General features: G+C 36.0%; 1 protein-coding gene and 1 pseudogene across 1 annotated transcript; both read right to left on the minus strand.

The window, feature by feature from the left end:
* Positions 1-1,371: 1,371 nt before the first annotated feature.
* Positions 1,372-12,713, minus strand: LOC118621530 (cysteine-rich secretory protein 2-like). Its single transcript, XM_036248842.1, has 7 exons — positions 12,642-12,713; positions 11,115-11,231; positions 10,260-10,347; positions 6,661-6,806; positions 6,137-6,234; positions 3,630-3,718; positions 1,372-1,499 (listed from the first exon to the last, which is right to left on the minus strand). Exons 1-7 carry the CDS (start codon positions 12,708-12,710, stop codon positions 1,372-1,374), a joined length of 735 nt encoding a protein of 244 aa, XP_036104735.1. The 5' UTR covers positions 12,711-12,713.
* A 3,139-nt stretch (positions 12,714-15,852) lies between these two features.
* LOC118621395 lies at positions 15,853-17,006 on the minus strand (annotated as a pseudogene).
* Positions 17,007-18,204: the final 1,198 nt, after the last annotated feature.

The raw sequence follows: 18,204 nt of genomic DNA on the forward strand, positions 1-18,204 counted from the left end.
GTACAGTGATACCTCGGTTCTCGAACATAATTCGTTCCAGGAGGACGGTCGAGAACCAAATTGTTCGAGAACTGAAGCAATGAAACCCAATAGGAAATAATGGAAACTGGATTAATTCGTTCCAAGCCCCAGAAAATGCCTATTTACTGGCCTAATTTGTATATAATATGTAGAAAAACATAAGTCTCAACAAGAAATAAAAGTGTACAGTATGTCTAAGGGTTAAATTCAGTGTAAAGCGTGACTCTCTCCACAAAGCGTGACTCTCTCCACAAAGCGTGACTCTCTCTCTGCACTCACACTGATGACGCAAGCAAGGCGCGCTGGGCCGAATGAACGCCATTCGGCTCAACTCGGCTCATCTCGGAAGTTCGAGTTCCAAATATTTGTTCGGATTCCAAGACAAAAGTTTCTCGAATCTCCTGGTCGAATACCGATTTGGTCAAAAGTCAAGGCGTTCGAGAACCGAGGTATCACTGTATATTTTCTCATTCATGAAGTGGGTCTACTTTACTTTGTTGTTTTACCAATCTTAAATTACAATTTGGCAAAGACTAATCATGGTAAATCTCTTTAAAAGATTTACTACTATTGTTTTTGGGGAAGATAGAGGATATATTTGTATATATTGTCAGAAAATAGCCTCTTTATTTTTTTATATATCAACTAAACCAATAGGGAGGATTATCAAAATGTCAAAAAGCAAATAAAATAAAAAACAAATAAGAATAGATTGATTATTTTTGTTGTTAAAATTTACTTTTATAGGCAAACATTTTGGAAATTTTGTTCTGTATAATCATTTATCTGGGCTGAGTCTAGCTGGAGTAGTTATAAATTCTATAAAATATTGTACAAGAATCACATCCATGTGGGTGCTTAGACAGGTTCTTTATTCTAAAAGCTGATTACTTTTGTTTAAAAAGGAGACCATAAGACAAAAGTAGATGCTAATCTTTGAATTTATTCTTTATACATGTGAAAATTCATGTAGTAGGAAGGACAATAATGTTACAGTTGTTGTTTTTTTTTTCCCCAAGTTGTTTCAAGAAACATGTGATTCTTCATTTTAATCCCAAATTCGTGACCTGAGTTCTGTGGTTATATAACTTTTAAAATCCTCAGCTTGATTTAATTCATTAACTTTAAAGCACCAAATGTATCTCCCAGTCCAAAGTTGTCATCATAGACTATGCTGCTTTTGTAAATTGATGTATGAAAGAGATTTCTGTGAAGATCCAAGAAAAAAAGATGCATTACTGTTTGGACTAAAATGTGTGACTAACATGCTTACAATTGTCCCTCTAGGGTGTGTCAACCAAATAATGCAGCTCTTCCTCACTTCGTCTTGCTCAATGCATGTTGAGTATTTCAGTAAATTTTGTTTTCACACAGGCAGGTAGCCTTGCACTTTTCCTTGAGCAGTTCATGTTCACAGCCAGCTGTTGACTTCAAGGAATTACAGTTACTAAGGAGATCTTCATACTCACAACTATTGGCTGTAACAAAAACAGATTAGTTACATTATTATCATTTTCATTAATAGCTGCAAAGCAATTTATACATTCAAAATGCATAGGTGTGGAGGGTTCTGGCTGGGCAGTTCATTTGGTTAGAGCATCATCCTAATACCAAGGTTGCAGGTTTGATCCCCAGTCAGGGCACATACAAGAATCAACCAATGCATAAATAAGGGAAACAACAAATCATTGTTTCTCTCCCTCTCTCTCAAAATCAACAGAAAATTCGTGGGGCGGGTAGGGTGGGGTGTAGGATTGAACAAACAAGTCAGTGTTTCTTACACTACGATGGGCTTTCCATTTCTTGAGGGACATATAAGGTGCCTCAGTTGAGCTCACTGTGTAATCTATCATTTTTAAAATTTTGAACTTGGTGACATGTTTCTAAAATGAATTGACCTACTTTCCCCCCTTAGCAAAGAGAGTAAAATGAATATAAATAAATCACTGTACATCTACAGCGTCTAATATTGGAACCACTAGTAACATGTAGTTATTTAAATTATCCTAGATCAGATAAAAGAAAACATTTGTTTTCTTAATCTTACTAGCCATATTTCACATGTTCAGAGGCCACACGGGACTAGAGAACTCTAAGACGCTTGTTGATAGGGAACATTTTTATCGTTGTATACTGTTGGACAGTACTGCTTTAGGCTCCAATGTCTTTCTTTATGAGGAAAGTGATTTTTGTGGGAAGATTAAGATGTAAAACAGGGATAATGTGCTCCCTTTCCTTCTGATATTTCTTCTTGGATGCTCCCCAGGGGCCCCAAACTCAACAAATTTCAAACTAAACTCATCATTCTATCCAGAAGGCTGACAATTCTTGGATTTTGTCTTCCTGCATCCCTCCTACAGTCACAGTAAATTGGTTTTCTGACCACTCAGGATGTTAGGCCAGGAACTAAATCGATCTGAAATCCTTTTCTGCTTCTGACCAAGTTCAACCAGCACAGAAACAGACTCATAAACATGAGCTTTCAACCTCTAGTCCCTCAACCCTGTCCCTTTCTCTTCATGCATTTTGCTGGGAGTGCAGTCAAGACATCCATTTGTTTTTCAACTCATGTTTTGCAAAAGTTTTCTAGCTTCCATTCAATTGTTTCTACATGCTATTACTAGAAAGGTTTTTGTACAACATGATTCTGAACTTGTCACTCTTATTTAAAATCTTTTTGTTGAGTACGTCTTGCTAATTAGATAATTCCAAGCTCCTCAGCAAACAGCATTCAGCAGAGGTATAAATATTCAACTTTTTTCTTCCTTTGTTGATTTATAGTTTGATTTCATCCATATTCTGAATTATAGCTTCATAATTCAGTCAAAAAGAATGCCAACTAAAGGTGAAAGCATTTGAAAGATCAAAATCTCAGTGAATGGGTCAACTCTATTATTCATAATTTTAATAAAAGGTTCCCAACTATAAAAGGCCAACAGCTATTTTTACCTATATGTATGACAACTTTAGAAATAATACGTATGACATTTACTTTATTTTCTCCTTTTTTAACAGCATGTTTGTGGGTTCTATGAGTCAGTTTTGTATATAGATTGGATTTTGTCATTAAAAAGTATACAACACTACTATCAAATTATAGGATTAATGGATCATTTATTAAGTCAAACACTATGATTCCAATTATACTATAAAAATGCGGTAATCAGCATGATGAACACATTAGCACAAAAGAAACTTAATATTTGGTTTGCTTGTTTAGACTGAGCCATAATATCATCTCATATCTGTAGATTTATATATTTTCATTCTTTCAAATTACCAGCTTTTGTGTAATGATATTTTGATGCAATGAACTAGTTACCAGAAACATGTACAGTTAATATTAATGAGCTCTCTACAGTCACAAAAGCTATTGGTGGTAGATGTTTTATTATGTTTGATATGGCAATATTCTTTTCATTACAAAAAATTAGTAAGTTATAAAAGTGTATAAAATGTTTACTTAAACACATCCTGTTGAGGAATCTTTCTGTCTTTTGCATCAAAATATTATTTAATTGGTAACTTGAAGAGATATCTTAATGCATAAAAAGAAAAGAAAATATCAACTTTTTGTTATAACAACGGGTTAATCACTTCAAACTTACTGCATAGTCCATTTTCACAGTTACCAGGGCAACTGGCACAAGGTGTTCCTTGTTGGTAAGGGGTATTCTTTTTACTCACATTATTACCACTGAAATATAAAATACATGATGTCAAATATTTTTCACTTTGTCATTTAGTTTATACTCCAAAGGTAGCATCAGTCACCAAATATACAGTTATCAAATATATTTAGATATGTTAACAAAAGTGAAAATTTACAGTTCCCAATGTGTTCAGATAATGTCCAAATTAAGAAAATACCTGAGAAATTGACCCAAGTCTTGACTATAATTCTTCAGGTTGAACAACTAAATTGGAATAACTACAGTCTAAAATTTTTAGGGTGTCTTTCATACTTTTTCATCTCCCAGGAAACTTGGTCAAATTAGTAAGGCAGTTGCACCACAACAGGCTGGCTCAGGGTAGGATGTATCTCCTAGACAGACAGAAGAAACTCGGGGGCTATGGGGTTGCAGTATTAAAAAGAATTCTCAATGTGGCAATATTACTTGTATTTGAAAAATGATAAAATACCATCATTTCTCTGATATGTACTAGGACAGTATAGCTTTAATATATATATTTCAGAGTCCAGAAGAAGTTAACATTTTAAGTCTTTGTTTCTCAGCAGTTTTCACACACACACACACACACACACACACACACACCACCACAATTCTACAATGAACCATCCCATACTGTCTTGATTTATAGCAGGAAACATGTGTGTGTATGTGTGTGTGTGTGTGTGTGTGTGTGTGTGTGTATATATATATATATATATATATATATATATATATATATACATTTAGCTCATATAGAAAGGAATGATGATATTTATGTAGTTAGTGGTGCATGTGTTTGTGGGGGATATGGAGAGTTGAGGAAAGGTTGTCAGTTTCCAGAGGCTGTGTGTGAGAGATTTTTATGTTCACCAGGAAAGGAATAAACTGAAGTACAAAGTACAAAATAGAAACAGAGGCAAGGATACATTGGAACAGACTTATAGCTGTGGGAGTGGTATGGGAGGTGGGGGTGCTAGATGAAAAAAAATGAAAGGGTTAGACAAAGAAAATATATGCATATCTCCATAGACACAGAGAACAGTGTGGAGATGGCCAGAGGGAAGGGGGACAGGGGTTGGGTGGAGGTGAGCAAAGGGGGTGCAAATGGAGACATCTGAAATAGCATTAATAATAAAAATGAAGTTAAAACAAAGGAACGTTAGTTTTAAAATGTTTTGATAAACCTCAATATCCAGGGTGTAATCACTTTACAGGGACTAAGCTGTAACCTTCTGATGATCACTATCCTATTGGTAATTTCATTCATTTGAAAATGCATGGGAGTCAAGCAGGCCAAGGGCCCATGGCAATGCATTTAAATCTCAGTCTCCTTGCACAGAATAGTGTGTGTGTCAACCCTTGGAAAAATTGTAAAATAGACATAAAAGTGCTCTGGGAGTTCTCATATCTCTGCTTTCCCTCGTTCTTCACTCTACCCCTCACTTCAGATGCCTGGCTCCAGATGATCCCCCACCCCTATCCGGCAGTGAGTCTGAACCCATTCTCCTAGAACTTTTCACTTCTTTCTATGAAACCTTAATAGATGCTTGTGGGGAAATGACTACGGAGGTCACATTCCTCAAACGGGAGATCCACAGATGCAGTTATCTATAACCTCAAAATTAATCCTGTGGGAGATTTGGTTTTGGGGTCTCCTTGTCATAAGGAATTTCAAACATTAAAATAAATTAGGGCTAATGGATATGTTGAGATTAGATCTTCAATATACCCATAGGATTTGTGTATGACTTCAAACATATTACTTGATGAAATAACATGTTTTCTGCTATAAATCAAGACAGTATGGGATGGTTCATTGTAGAATTGTGGTGTTATGTGTGTGTGTGTGTGTGTGTGTGTGTGTGTGTGTGTGTGTGAAAACTGCTGAGAAACAAAGACTTAAAATGTTAACTTCTTCTGGACTCTGAAATATATTAAAGATCTCTTCAAAAACTGCTGAAAAGCAAAAGAACAAATAAATCATTTTTAATGGAACAATGTCAATGGTTTTTTAGATACACAGGAAACATTTTAGCAGAAATCACAATTTTTGATCCCAATTTGCCCTGCGCATCCACTCTTTCCTTCATCTTCCACCTGCTTAGAGAAGAAAATTAGTGAGAATTGACAATACAAAATCTAGAGAAATGCACATTTCTCATGTTCACGGAATACCTCTGAACCCCAAGGTAAGGCAATTCAGAGAAAAGACGACATCTTATAACTGAGAATAGAGAGATTCAGATTTTATCCTTGGATCTCAGAACTTTGTCTCATCTCTGAGAAGTTGAGTGTATCTCACCTGAAAAAGCATTTCAAAGATGTATTCCTTTCCCTTACTGACACATATATTTTTATTCTGATGTGTTAATATATGAGAATTGTAAAATATTAAATTGCAGTTGGAATTACTGACATTAAACTCTAAAGTAAATACTCACGTAGGACAATATTGGCAAACATAGTAGTATTTCAGACTATCTTGATTGGGACAATAAGCAACTCCACATCCAACAAGGTAAGATGAGTACCAAACAACCTAAACATCCATAAGGCAACATGTGAAGAATACAGTAAGAAAGAAAAAATATTAAAGAACAAATCAAAACTTGAAGAAAAAAAAAAAACATGTTACTGCTATTGTTTGTAACCACGTATTTTATATAAATCATTAAATTATTGAAACAAAATCACATACATTTAGAATATTACAGTTTTATGTACATTCACTAGTTTCTTTATTTATAATGTTGGAAAAATACAGAGTGTATTTCCTAACCGACAGTGTTACAGGCCATGCAATTAAAATAACAGCTGTAGGTGGAATACCAGTCCAATGCTGGGACTATATTGTACCCATTCAGGTCTCTTTCTCCAAAATTTTACACTGAAGTTGGTCATAATTTGAAGAAGCATTATATATTAGAATCTTTGTGGCAGAAGTGTTTTCATGTGTTTCCTTTACCTGGGTATAATGTCCAACTACTGCATCGGATCTCTTTGGTCCTACACCATAGACAAAGTTTTGGCTCTCATCATACCAACTTTGGATGGCATTTGACCAGGCGGTTGGGTCACTTGACATAAAGAGATTCTCACCACATTTTGTACCTATGAAGGAACAGAACATGAGGAAAGCAATAAAACTGCAGCAGTAATAGAAATCAACTATATGGACACCAGGATACTGCCTCTCATGGTGCCTATACTTGCTAACTGTTAATACATTTAAAAGGTGGTTCTATTCCTTATCAGCTAAAAAAGCTGTATTGTAGACAGACTTCCCTAGCACATTCATATATAATGAAATATAATGGCCTTAATATATAAAACTGAATAGGTGGAGAAGACCTTAATTCTTTTAAAACTTTCTTCCCTCTGGATCATCAAAGAGGTATTCTTTTTCAGGCTAAATTCTTCAAGTGTGCAATGCCTCTTGTGCCCTCAGTGTTGTATTGTAAGCTTGCAAAAAGCAGTGACCAAATTTTATTCTTTCTCTTGCCCATCCTCACCAGAGATTTTTTACATACAGGACCTTGAATTTATTATGATTTATTATGAACTTTGGGGGAAAAAAAGCTTTATATGCAGTCTTTAAGAGTCCCAGAGAAGGAGCAACTGACAGCAGGAGAAATGGCAGATTTCCAAACTGGATCTTCCCTTACTCAGTAAGTCAGAATGTTTCAAGGTCAAGTCCTCCACAGAGAGTAAGGCAAGAAGGTCCTTGAAGAGGGTGACATCAGCAAGATGGTGGAGTAGGAAGCCTGGACTTTGCCGTCCCCAACTCACAGACCCAAAACAGTTTGTGAACAAATTGCCCTTGTGAGAAATCCAAAAGCTAATGGAAAGGCTTTTATACCTGGAAGACCATGCAAGAAGACTCACTGAAGCCTGTAAGGAGATGAGAATACTTGCAAGAAGCCTTAATCTCAGCACAGTATCATATGATCAGAAAGGGACCCTCCCACCTCCCAACTTCTCCCAGGAAAGGGAGTGAACTGGTTTACATGTCCAGCATTCCAACTTTTCCAAAGGAAATCTCCAGAGGGCTGGTTTCTGTTTTTCTGGTCTTAGAGCTCTGAGTGTCAGGCAAAGGTTAGCCTCCTGAAGGACAATGGATAGGGTGGCTTGGACACCATAACTCTGTCCCCTTGGCTCAGCACAGTGAAGAATCTTAGCTCTCAGCTTTGGAGGCAAAGTGATCAGCACATTTAAGGTTCCAACTTTGCCAGGGCTATCCAATAAACTGGCATCTGTCTTGCCAGTCTTGGAGCTTTGATGGGTTTGGCACAGTCTTGCCTTCTGGGGAGGAAGAGAGAAGGCCATTTGGTTTGATAGATACCATAGATCCTCTTCCCAGTTCAGCATCGAGCAAGCAGATGAAAACCACAGCTGCCTGCTTCTCGCTGGGGAGGAAAGAAGTTGGTCTGGGCATCCAATGCTTCAAATTTCCAGAGGCTGACCAAAGGACTGGCTTCTGACTTGCCTGTTTGGGAATGCTCACAAGATATAGCATAACCTTCCTGCCTGGGGTTAGTGAAAACAGAGACTGGGATTTTGGCTGGTAGTTGCCATAATTTCTCTTTGGTCTAGCACAAAGTGAGCAGACCGAAACCTTAGCTACTAGTCTCTCTTGGGGAAAGAAAATAATTGAATGAAATGCTTAAAGATCTGTCATTTCTGGGGGCTGCCTGAGAAACTAAGAATTGTTTCTGACCATGATGGACTAGAAGAGACCTTTCTTCAAAGACAACGTAAAAATGGCCAAATAGGTATATGAAAATGTGCTCAGTACCACTAATCATCAGCAAAATACAAATCAAAATCATAATGAGACATTACCTTACACCTATAAAAAAAAAAGAAAGAAAGAAAAAGAACAAGGGATGGTGAGGATGTGAAGAAGTTGAAATTCTTATACACTATTGGTTAAAAATGCAAAATAATGTATCCGCTATGGAAAGAATATGGAAATTCTTCAAAATATTAAAAGTAGAGCTACCAAATGATCTAGCAATTCCACTTGTGTGTATCCAGAAGAATTGAAATTAAGATCTTAAAGAGATATCAGCACTACAATGTTCATTGAAGCATCATTCATGATAGCTCACACACACACACACACTCTATCTATCTATCTATCTATCTATCTATCTATCTATCTATCTATCTATAATGGAATATTATTCATCCTCTAAAAAGAAGAACATTCTGCAACGTGCGACAACATGGATGAACTTTGAGGACATTATGCAAAATGAAATAGGCCAGTCACAGAAGGACAGAATGACTCACTCCACTATTTAAAGCGTCTAAAGTACTCAAGTTCACAGCATGAACGAGTGGAACGGTGATTGCTGGGGCTGGTAAGAGGAGAAAACGGGCATGTGCTAATCATTGGGCATGAAGTTCTGCTGCCCAGCATGGTGCCTATAGTCAACAATTGTGTATCGTGCACTTAAAATTTTCCAAAGGGTAGCTCTCATGTTGTGTTCTAAAACAATAAAATTAATTTAAAGAATAAAGAAGTGCCTTGTAGCCCAGAAATGTTTTCTTATCGTTTCTAGCCCTCGCTTAATAATTACATTTTGGTGGCTTGAAGTTTAATCTCTACATGCAGCTTAGAATATAAAATATTCTCTTAGAGTATGCAATAACTCCTTTAATAAGGAAGGAGAGAAATGACAAATCTAAGAGTAGATTTGGATCTTTAAGATAATTTGTATCAATCTTCTGAATGCAATGTTCTCAGGGAGTATCAGAATTTCATTATAATGTGAGCACCAACAATACAACAATAGTTCTGAAATTCCTGGGAAAGAAGTCACTACTTTCAAACTGGGCTTGCCTATATATAGATCATGCTTGATAATGTAAGTAAGTATATAGTATGTATATACATACATACAAGTTTTTGCATACAGGTGTTTTTCCTTTCATAGTGTTTTAGATCCTTGGTATGACTCTTATGTTTTTGAATCTAATATATCATTCTCTACATTATGATCACAGTCCATACAAAATACTAGACTGTTTTTTTCAAAAATTTAAAAAGTGAATCAATATACCCCAAATATTCATCCTGATTAAAAGAGATTTAATATTTTTAAAGAAAATAATCAGGAACACTTCCACACAAGTCAATATATTTTATGAATACAAAATAAATAGATTTCAGAACACCAAGTGGCTATAAGATATCACAAAAAGATAATGGATTAGAAATCAGAAAGCCTGGTTATCTTTCCAAATACGTGACTAAGACAGGTTGTGTTCTTGGGTTAGCCATTCCTTCCACATCTTAGTTTACTCACGAGCTGGTTGAGGAACAAATGGGATACTCCCTGAGAAACCATTCGCCTAGTATAAACAATCAATAAGCACAAAATGGTACTTATCATAACTCTCTCTTTAGGTACAGAAACTTTGATTTCAAAAAGACAAGCATAAGTAACATTTATTCACAGTCTTAATGCAACATCCCAAAATGGTCCATTCTATTTTATTTGTCCACTGTTACATTATTTCTTTGTTTATTCAACAAAGATCTGCTAATTTACGTACTGGTTTTTCGATCCTGTGCATTACTGTGTTGTAAAGTGCATTTGTTTGCCCATTTTTGGGCATTTGCTGTTGCTTCTCTGCTCCATTCCTAAGTGTCATAAGAAAAAAATATACACTTAAAAATTCAACCCCAACAAAGCATATGCATTATCATCTGATTGATAGATTAATTTGCACTACTTCAAAACTTCTGCAGATGTGTTATCTATTGGTCCTTGGCCTTTAAATATCTTTTGTTCAGTGTGACTTTATCTGCCGCAATTTTAATCTCCCACAAACAGTCCATAGGTGATATTTCTAACAAGAGAAATGTCTAAGAAAATAATATCTGACTATAACCATACAGCAGCCACATCCAAGATTTTGAGTAATGGTGCTATTCTAAATACTGATCAAAATGTGAAGTATTATAATTGTATTTTAACAGTAATAAGATGACCTAGATTATTCTCAAATCCATATGTAGCCCACTGTTTTCATATGGGAGATATTTAGTGTTCAGGGACTATGCCCCGGAAAGTGGGCTATTTATTCTAAATGGCACTGATTCTGAAAGAAAGGAGATTTATTTTAGACTAGGAAAGAGTGAAGAAACAAATGTAACAGCTTTATGTTTCATGCCTGAAGATTTGGCTTCTAAATCTGCCTTCCCAGCTTTATAGTCCTGCAAACTTGACAAGTTATTTAACCATTATAAAGTAAAAGTAAGAATTTCTTTCCTGCCTACAACACAGCTCAAATGAAACAGAAAAACAGAGGCAGAATGTTGTAAGCCACCAAGTTCTTAACAGGTGCCGGTTGCCTGCTCTCACCACCACCCATTCCCACCACTTCCCTTCTATTACTGCCTCTTACCATCTTTAGCATGTTGCTGGCAGGTGGAGAGACTGATTGCCTTAAGGCATTGTGTTTATTCACAATCTCTTTTTGGATTTGCGTGTCAGTGGTTAACAAAGAAGAAAAGGCTGGATCCTAAAGGGAAGTAAAGTTAGAGATTTTGTTTAACAATTTTGGAAATATTTTTAAAGTATAAGAGGAAATGAGCTATTCAAAGATCACTTTATTGTTCTAAATTTTTATTTAAAAAATGTTTTTTCTTTATTGATTTTAGAGAGAAAGGAAGTGCGAGGAAGAGAGAGAGAGACATCGATGAGAGAGAACATCGATTGGCTGCCTCCTGCATGTTCCCCACTAGGGATTGGGCCCACAACCTGGGCATGTTTTCTGACCAAGAATAGAACCAGTGACCTCTTGGTGCTTGGGTCGATGCTTAACCACTGAACCACACTGGCCAGACAGCAAGGATCACTTTAAAAAGTGTTGAGTTCAAGCCACTATTAGTTGTCAAGTATTGCCATGAATCTCAGCCAAAGCTGTGACAAACAGGAAAGAAGTAACTTGAAACTTTGAGAATGAAAATGTAATTCATGGCATAACAATTTAAAAAATAATCCTTTAGGCCATATATGACCATTTCTAGCTTCAAAGGAACTCCTAATACAGCATATGAGTGATAATATTTTATAACCCCAAAGGTACACAATAGGAACCTTAAGACATTAATTTACAATTGATCAGGCTGCAGCAGGAGGAATAAGGTTGGAGTTGAAGGTTCATCCTAGACTTTGAGGGAACTTTGAACAGACATGGTGTCTCTATTTAGAGGCAGAAGGTATTTAGAATATATTAGGGAAAGAATGTTTAGGCTCAGTTGAAGTGCATTAAAATTTCTAAAAAATTTGTTCTACCAAATGTGGATAGATTATATGAAATCACTCAAAAGACAATTTTGAGATATTAAACCAATCTCCAAGGCAATTTGGAGGAAGCAAAGCCATGCAATTAATGGACTATTTCTGATTTTTTTCCCTTCATTAACAGAAATGTAATTAAGGTATTAAATCAGGTGTCGATAATTTTTGGGTTATCTTTGTGTGTGGGAGTGTTGGCGTCTAAGTCTAATGGTACAGTAGGGTGTATGAATTGTTCCACATAGTTTATGCAATGTAATGACCTAAATTTATAATAATCTAAAATACTATTTCATCATATATTCAACATATAAACTATTAATGCAATGTTTCCTCTTTTTTTATTTGTATGCATTCAATCTTTCAAATCTTGAATGTATTTTACACTTAAAGTACATCTTATTTTGGACCAGCCACATTTCAAGCGTTCAACAGCCACATGGGACTAGTCACTACTGTATCGGACAGCGCAGCCGTAGACTTTCATCTAGAAAATTGTGCTAAGTGCTCTGAGCAACAGGTGGGTACTTTGTGATGAACCAGACACACTTGCCCTTTCCACTCTCCAAGTGCCTTGCCATCCCTCCAAGTTGCCCGGATAGCTCTGGAAAGATTTTCCACTCTACGTTACCTTTCCTTCTGCGGGTAAAGATGGAAGCAGGAGAGCAGCCAGAAACACCACCACTGGGAGTAAAGCCATTGCTGGGAAGTAAGTCAAAGAGAACAAAGGTCTGCATTGAAACATTTAGCACATGGATTAAGAGGAAAAAAAAAAAAAACAATGGAACGATCATGGTTACATCATAGCTACTGTGACTCCCAAATTCATAACAAGAGAAGGTTGTCACATGGTGTCAGTAGAATCACAGTGGAACCACAACTCTCTCTGATAGGAACAGTGGAACATAAACTGAGGAACCTGACTGATGCCCTGGAAGTATACGTAATATATAAACATTGTCATACTTTCACACTTTTCTATTAAAGATAGTTCTAGTTCATTTGCTTCAAAGTAAAAAATAAAGAATTATTTATAGTATCTGTTTTAGAATGAAATGTAAAGAATTCATTTAAGTTTCCATTTGATATAGTGAGTGAAAGAGTAAAATGTACTTGAGATCATTTTCTCAATAAAAATGTAACCATAAAGTTCTGGAAATCAAGGATGAATTAAATATATCATTGTTCCATTGGCAAAATAAAAATGATTGACAAATAGAGTGTTCACAGTAAAAGAAATGACTTGTCGCTTACCGAATGTTGGTTCTCAGAGCAGGATGAAGTATCTGCTTTACCTGGAAGAAGAAGGTGAAGGAAAGGTTAGCGCACCACATATATTCCCCCTATTTCTGTTTTAGCAGATTCTGGTTGCGCAAGAAAATCTAAGTCAACAAACTTCTGAAACAGACTTTTCTACATCCATAGCTTCAAATTTCATTGCCAGTTGCCTGACATTGCTTTTTGATATTATTTAGTTCCCATGTAGCTTTTAATTTGAGTAAAGAATTCCCTTCTTCCCTAACGATCCTTCTCTTATTTTTAGGCACACTAAAAGTTGGATGATGTCTTTTTGGCTTAGCATTTTTATAATACCCACTCAAAGTTAATCACTTCAAAGGTAACCAGGATCCTGCCTTGTAGCTGAACCCCTGTGGCTTAGCTTTCTGTGACATTTACTTCCTAGTTAACAACTTTCAATAGCTTATTGGTTAAGAACATAGTTTTTAAAAACATCAGCATTGGGAAACCCTCTCGAAGATTTAGTTTTCTCTTCTGTAAAATGTGGATTATCTTATCATAGGTTTGCTTTGACAGTTACGTCACAGGCATAAGAAAGGCATAATATACATAAAACACCCAATACAATGCCTGGCACAGAATTCTCAATAAGTGGAAATTATTAATACTTTCATTATTATCCTTTACAATGTGTGGTAGTTTTTCGAGCTCATAAGATTTTGCATATGTATGTTGTTTGGTTAAACTGCTAATTTTAGAAGTGTTTATAAGACCTGTATTTATTTATTTTTTTGCACTTATGGGAAATTTTATAATTTTCATAAATATAAAAAGTCAAGGTACAGTGTTTAAATATATAAATATTACTAACTGGCCACTGTTGGACAAGTAAAGAAAGGAAAATTCAAGAAATGTAAAAGCTTCATAAGTTTTTATCTTTCTTCTACTATAATCAGAAAAGTTTTTAGTTTTCTTTTAGATATAGTATTTCTAGGGAGTTAAGATTCAGTTCATCTATAGACTTGCATGCCTTCACTGATAACCAAATATCTGAATTGAAAGTACTATCTCAAAGGAAGTTAAAAAGAAATTAGAGGAGAGATGTCAGGCTAGCATGTTTTAGAGCTCTTGGTAAACTGTAACTACTGGTGACATTGATTACATAATCTGATGAGCTAAGGATAAACTAATTTATGGTGACATTAATTACATAATCTGCTAATTATTTCCTTAAGAACTAAATTATGTAACGTTTACATCCAAGACTAAAAAGATTACTATCACAAGCCATGAACCACCACACCATGAATCCATGTAACCAAAGATTCCTAATGAAAAATTATCTTTTATAAATCCTTCAAATTTCAGTTAAAAAACTGAATTTAGTGGCTAGATGTTCACGTTAATTGATAACAGACTTCCATAACAGGCCCACTGTACCCATGTTGTAAGTTGCTCTGTATTTTATATAGATTGAAGGCTTAATGCTGTTTACCTGACTATTAACAACCATTCATTTCCACAAAGGTCTTTAAGTGTGTGAATAGTACTTTAAGAGCAGCATTCTCTGAAATATGCCTCATATTCTTTATTACCCACATGTAGTTATAAATCAGAGTCATACAGATAGCTCATAAGGTTCTGAACACAAATTTAGAAATATTTTCAAGATTAGTTTCATACTATACTTTTGTAAGTTTGGCTAGTAACACAGTGGGTAGAAAGATGGCCAACCTTGTTCAGGGAAACTGTCCACTTTACTGTTACTACTTTGAATTGGTAAATGACAAGTATTTTCATTTTGCTACCTCTACACCTTGTGAAATATTTAACAGTGAGCCTCTGAAGGCTTAAGCATTCATCTGTCCCCCAATCCCACCCTCTTCCCTGCAACTACTTGGCCCATAGGAGATACTCAGGGCTGAATGAGTGATATAACTAGGGTGCCATGTGGGTGATCACTGGGCATTACCACTTGAAAATAAATACACTGATAAATTCACTCCATAACTAATATTTTTAACATTATGTTCAAAGTTAGTTATTTAATTTGAGTAACTACTGAAAAAAGAATACGAGATTAAGTAACCTGCATTATCAAAAGGGAAGCCCATGTTAATATTTGGTGTTATAAACTCAATTACCTTCCCATAAAATAAAGTTATTCTTAAAGGAAAAAAATTCAAAGTGCTTTCATCTTGCTCCTTTCATTACATACTCAGTGAACCATCTTTAGTACAAAATCAATGGTTAGATATATAAATGTAAGACATATAAACAATCTAGGGAAAAAATCCTCTTTTTCATCTGTGATTAGTAATATCAGCTCCAATTAGACTTAATCAGCATTTTTTTTTTTTTTTGTACAAACACAAATAGTAGACAAGCTTCATAATTTAACTCTTGCTAATTGGCAGTTAGGGTTCTAAAATGTCCTTAACTTTTTTACAAAGATCATTTAAAAACCAAAGCACTAATTTGACACACAGTAAAAACATAGTAGAGATAGCCACATTTCAGATCTGACTTTTGCTAGATAGCATCTAAGAATAAAGGAAAAATTTCCCCTTTCCACATAACGATTTAACAGATAAATATCTGTATTAAGTTGCACTGAACAGAGAATATGAAAGTTCCTGGTAGGAAGACCAGCCTAGAATTTGCAGTTTGAGAGTCATTGCATTCCCTGGTGGGACAGAGACTGAATTTTGTTTGCTTTCTGTCATTACTTCACATCTCCCTCTATTTCAAAATTAGGATGCACAAGTGAACTGGATACCACTGTTTCTGGTTGATCTGTCTGAACGGAATCCACCTGCAGCTTACTCTGTTGGTGTGGTCTTTGTGGGTCTTCAAATACCCTGTTTTATTCTTCCTTTTCTTCTTCGTCCAGTAATACTCATCAATGGCATATTGGTACCTGGGGGTACTGACACCCAAAATAGATACAATTTTCTTTCCAACAAAGTCATACACTGAGAGCGTTGATGTGGCAGCACTATGTTTGTAAAAGCATAAGTAGGGCCCCCAGGTAAGTTTTGTTGGATCAACAAAGGCAAAACATTTTTTCTAGGTCATCAATTAACATATTTTTTCTTTAAAAAGAAATGACAAACCCGGCTGGTGCAGGTCAGTGATTGAGCATAGACCCATATACCAAGAGGTCGCCAGTTCGATTCCAGTCAAGGCACATGCCCAGGTTGTGGGCCTGAACCCTAGTGGGAGGCATGCAGGAGGCATCCAATTAATGTTCTTTCTCATCAATGTTTCTATCTTCCTCTCCTTCTCTCTCTAAAAACAATAAAGGAAAACAATTTAAAAAGAAATCACAATATCTCACATCCATTGATAATTTTTACCTAAATCTGCCAATGCTACAATGGCTTAAAAATGATGTGAATGTGTTTATTTTCTTGGTCCTTGACATCTGCTGAACTGTGGAGCCAGGTAGGGCTGGTGCAGTGTCTTGCATCGATTTCACTTTCGTCAGTGCTGTATTCTTCCACTGTTTCCCCACCGACAAAGCAGATGACTTTCCATGGGGCTTTCTTCTTTTTACCAGTGACTCCCAGTTCTACATTTTCAAAGCCTCTTCTGTTACACATCTGCTGCTCTGAGTCCCCGACACCTCTGTGGCCTCAAATCCTGAGGTTGCAGCTGCTTCTCCTCCTTCAACAGGGCTCACTGGCTCCGGGTCCATACTGGCTACCACCACAGGGCTGCTGTCATTGGCTAGATAGAGCGCAATGGCCAATAAGCCCACTCCATTCTCTGCCTCCCTACCCAGCTGTGGACAGAGCGGGTGGTCACAAAGTAGAAGTCACCAGCAGTCAAGACCTACCTGTGTATATAAGTGTTTATAATTCCATGTGTCATAGATTTAAAGAAAAATTTGCATAATCTAACAAAAGATTTTAATGCTTAAGGCCGAGTTTAGTGGAGACCTATTGGCTAACTTTAGGAAAATGGTCTAACAATTGGCTGTTGTATTCTCATCAGCTCATTGAAAGACATACACATGAGCCTAAAAATTTTGTCGTTCAATCAGTTTGCATTAGATGACCCATGATTCCATAATTCAGTAGACTATGATGCCACATACAGAGCCCTGATACTCTCCCTCCACCCAAGTCACTCAACCTATAAGTTTCTTTGTTGCATCAATAAAAGCAGTAGCATTTTCAGTGAGAGTGTACTTACAGACAAAAATGATCCTATTTCATTCCTTTAAACCCACATTCATTTATAGTTGACAGGTTAGCTGCCTTATGTCACCTCACTACTTACTAATAGAAAAGTACTCTGCCCTTTGTTGCAGGTGTTTTAAAACCAGGATGGCATGGTTCTGCTGGGGTGTTTACAGGAAGAGCATGGTGTATGATTCCATAATCCTGGAATAGGGAAAAAGAGGATATTTAAAATAAAGATGTGAAGAATAGGTAGAATCAATAATCTCTGTCACAAACTTAAAACTTGACACAGCTGTTTAGTATTGTTCTCTAATACTTTACTGTATTAATTTGATCTCACCATTAAGACCATACTTGCCTTCTGAGATTGTTTTGATGTCCTGGTATTTTATTCAAATACTAACAAAGAATTGGACTAGTTGACTTTCTTGGAATATCCAGAATATTTCACTAATTCTCAACTCCTTATCTAGGCCTCTAACTTATATACTCTTTAAAAGACAAATTCTGTAAGTAGCCACCCACATAGTGAGTATTTGCAACATAGATTTGGTGTCACAACTATATTTTTCTTCATGTGTTTTTCTGGAAGCCAGGTGATGACATACAGTCCAGAAGAGTCAACAGCCACAATTCTAATTGTTATAATAATATACAGTTTCTAATAACTACATTCAAAAGATAAGGAGTTGTGCCCAGCTGGTGTGGTTCAGTTGGTTGGGCATCCTCCCCTGCATTGGAAGTTTGTTCTATTCTGGTCAGGGC

The sequence above is a fragment of the Molossus molossus genome, unplaced genomic scaffold, assembly GCF_014108415.1.
Source record: "Molossus molossus isolate mMolMol1 unplaced genomic scaffold, mMolMol1.p scaffold_m16_p_8, whole genome shotgun sequence".
Lineage (NCBI taxonomy): Eukaryota > Metazoa > Chordata > Mammalia > Chiroptera > Molossidae > Molossus > Molossus molossus.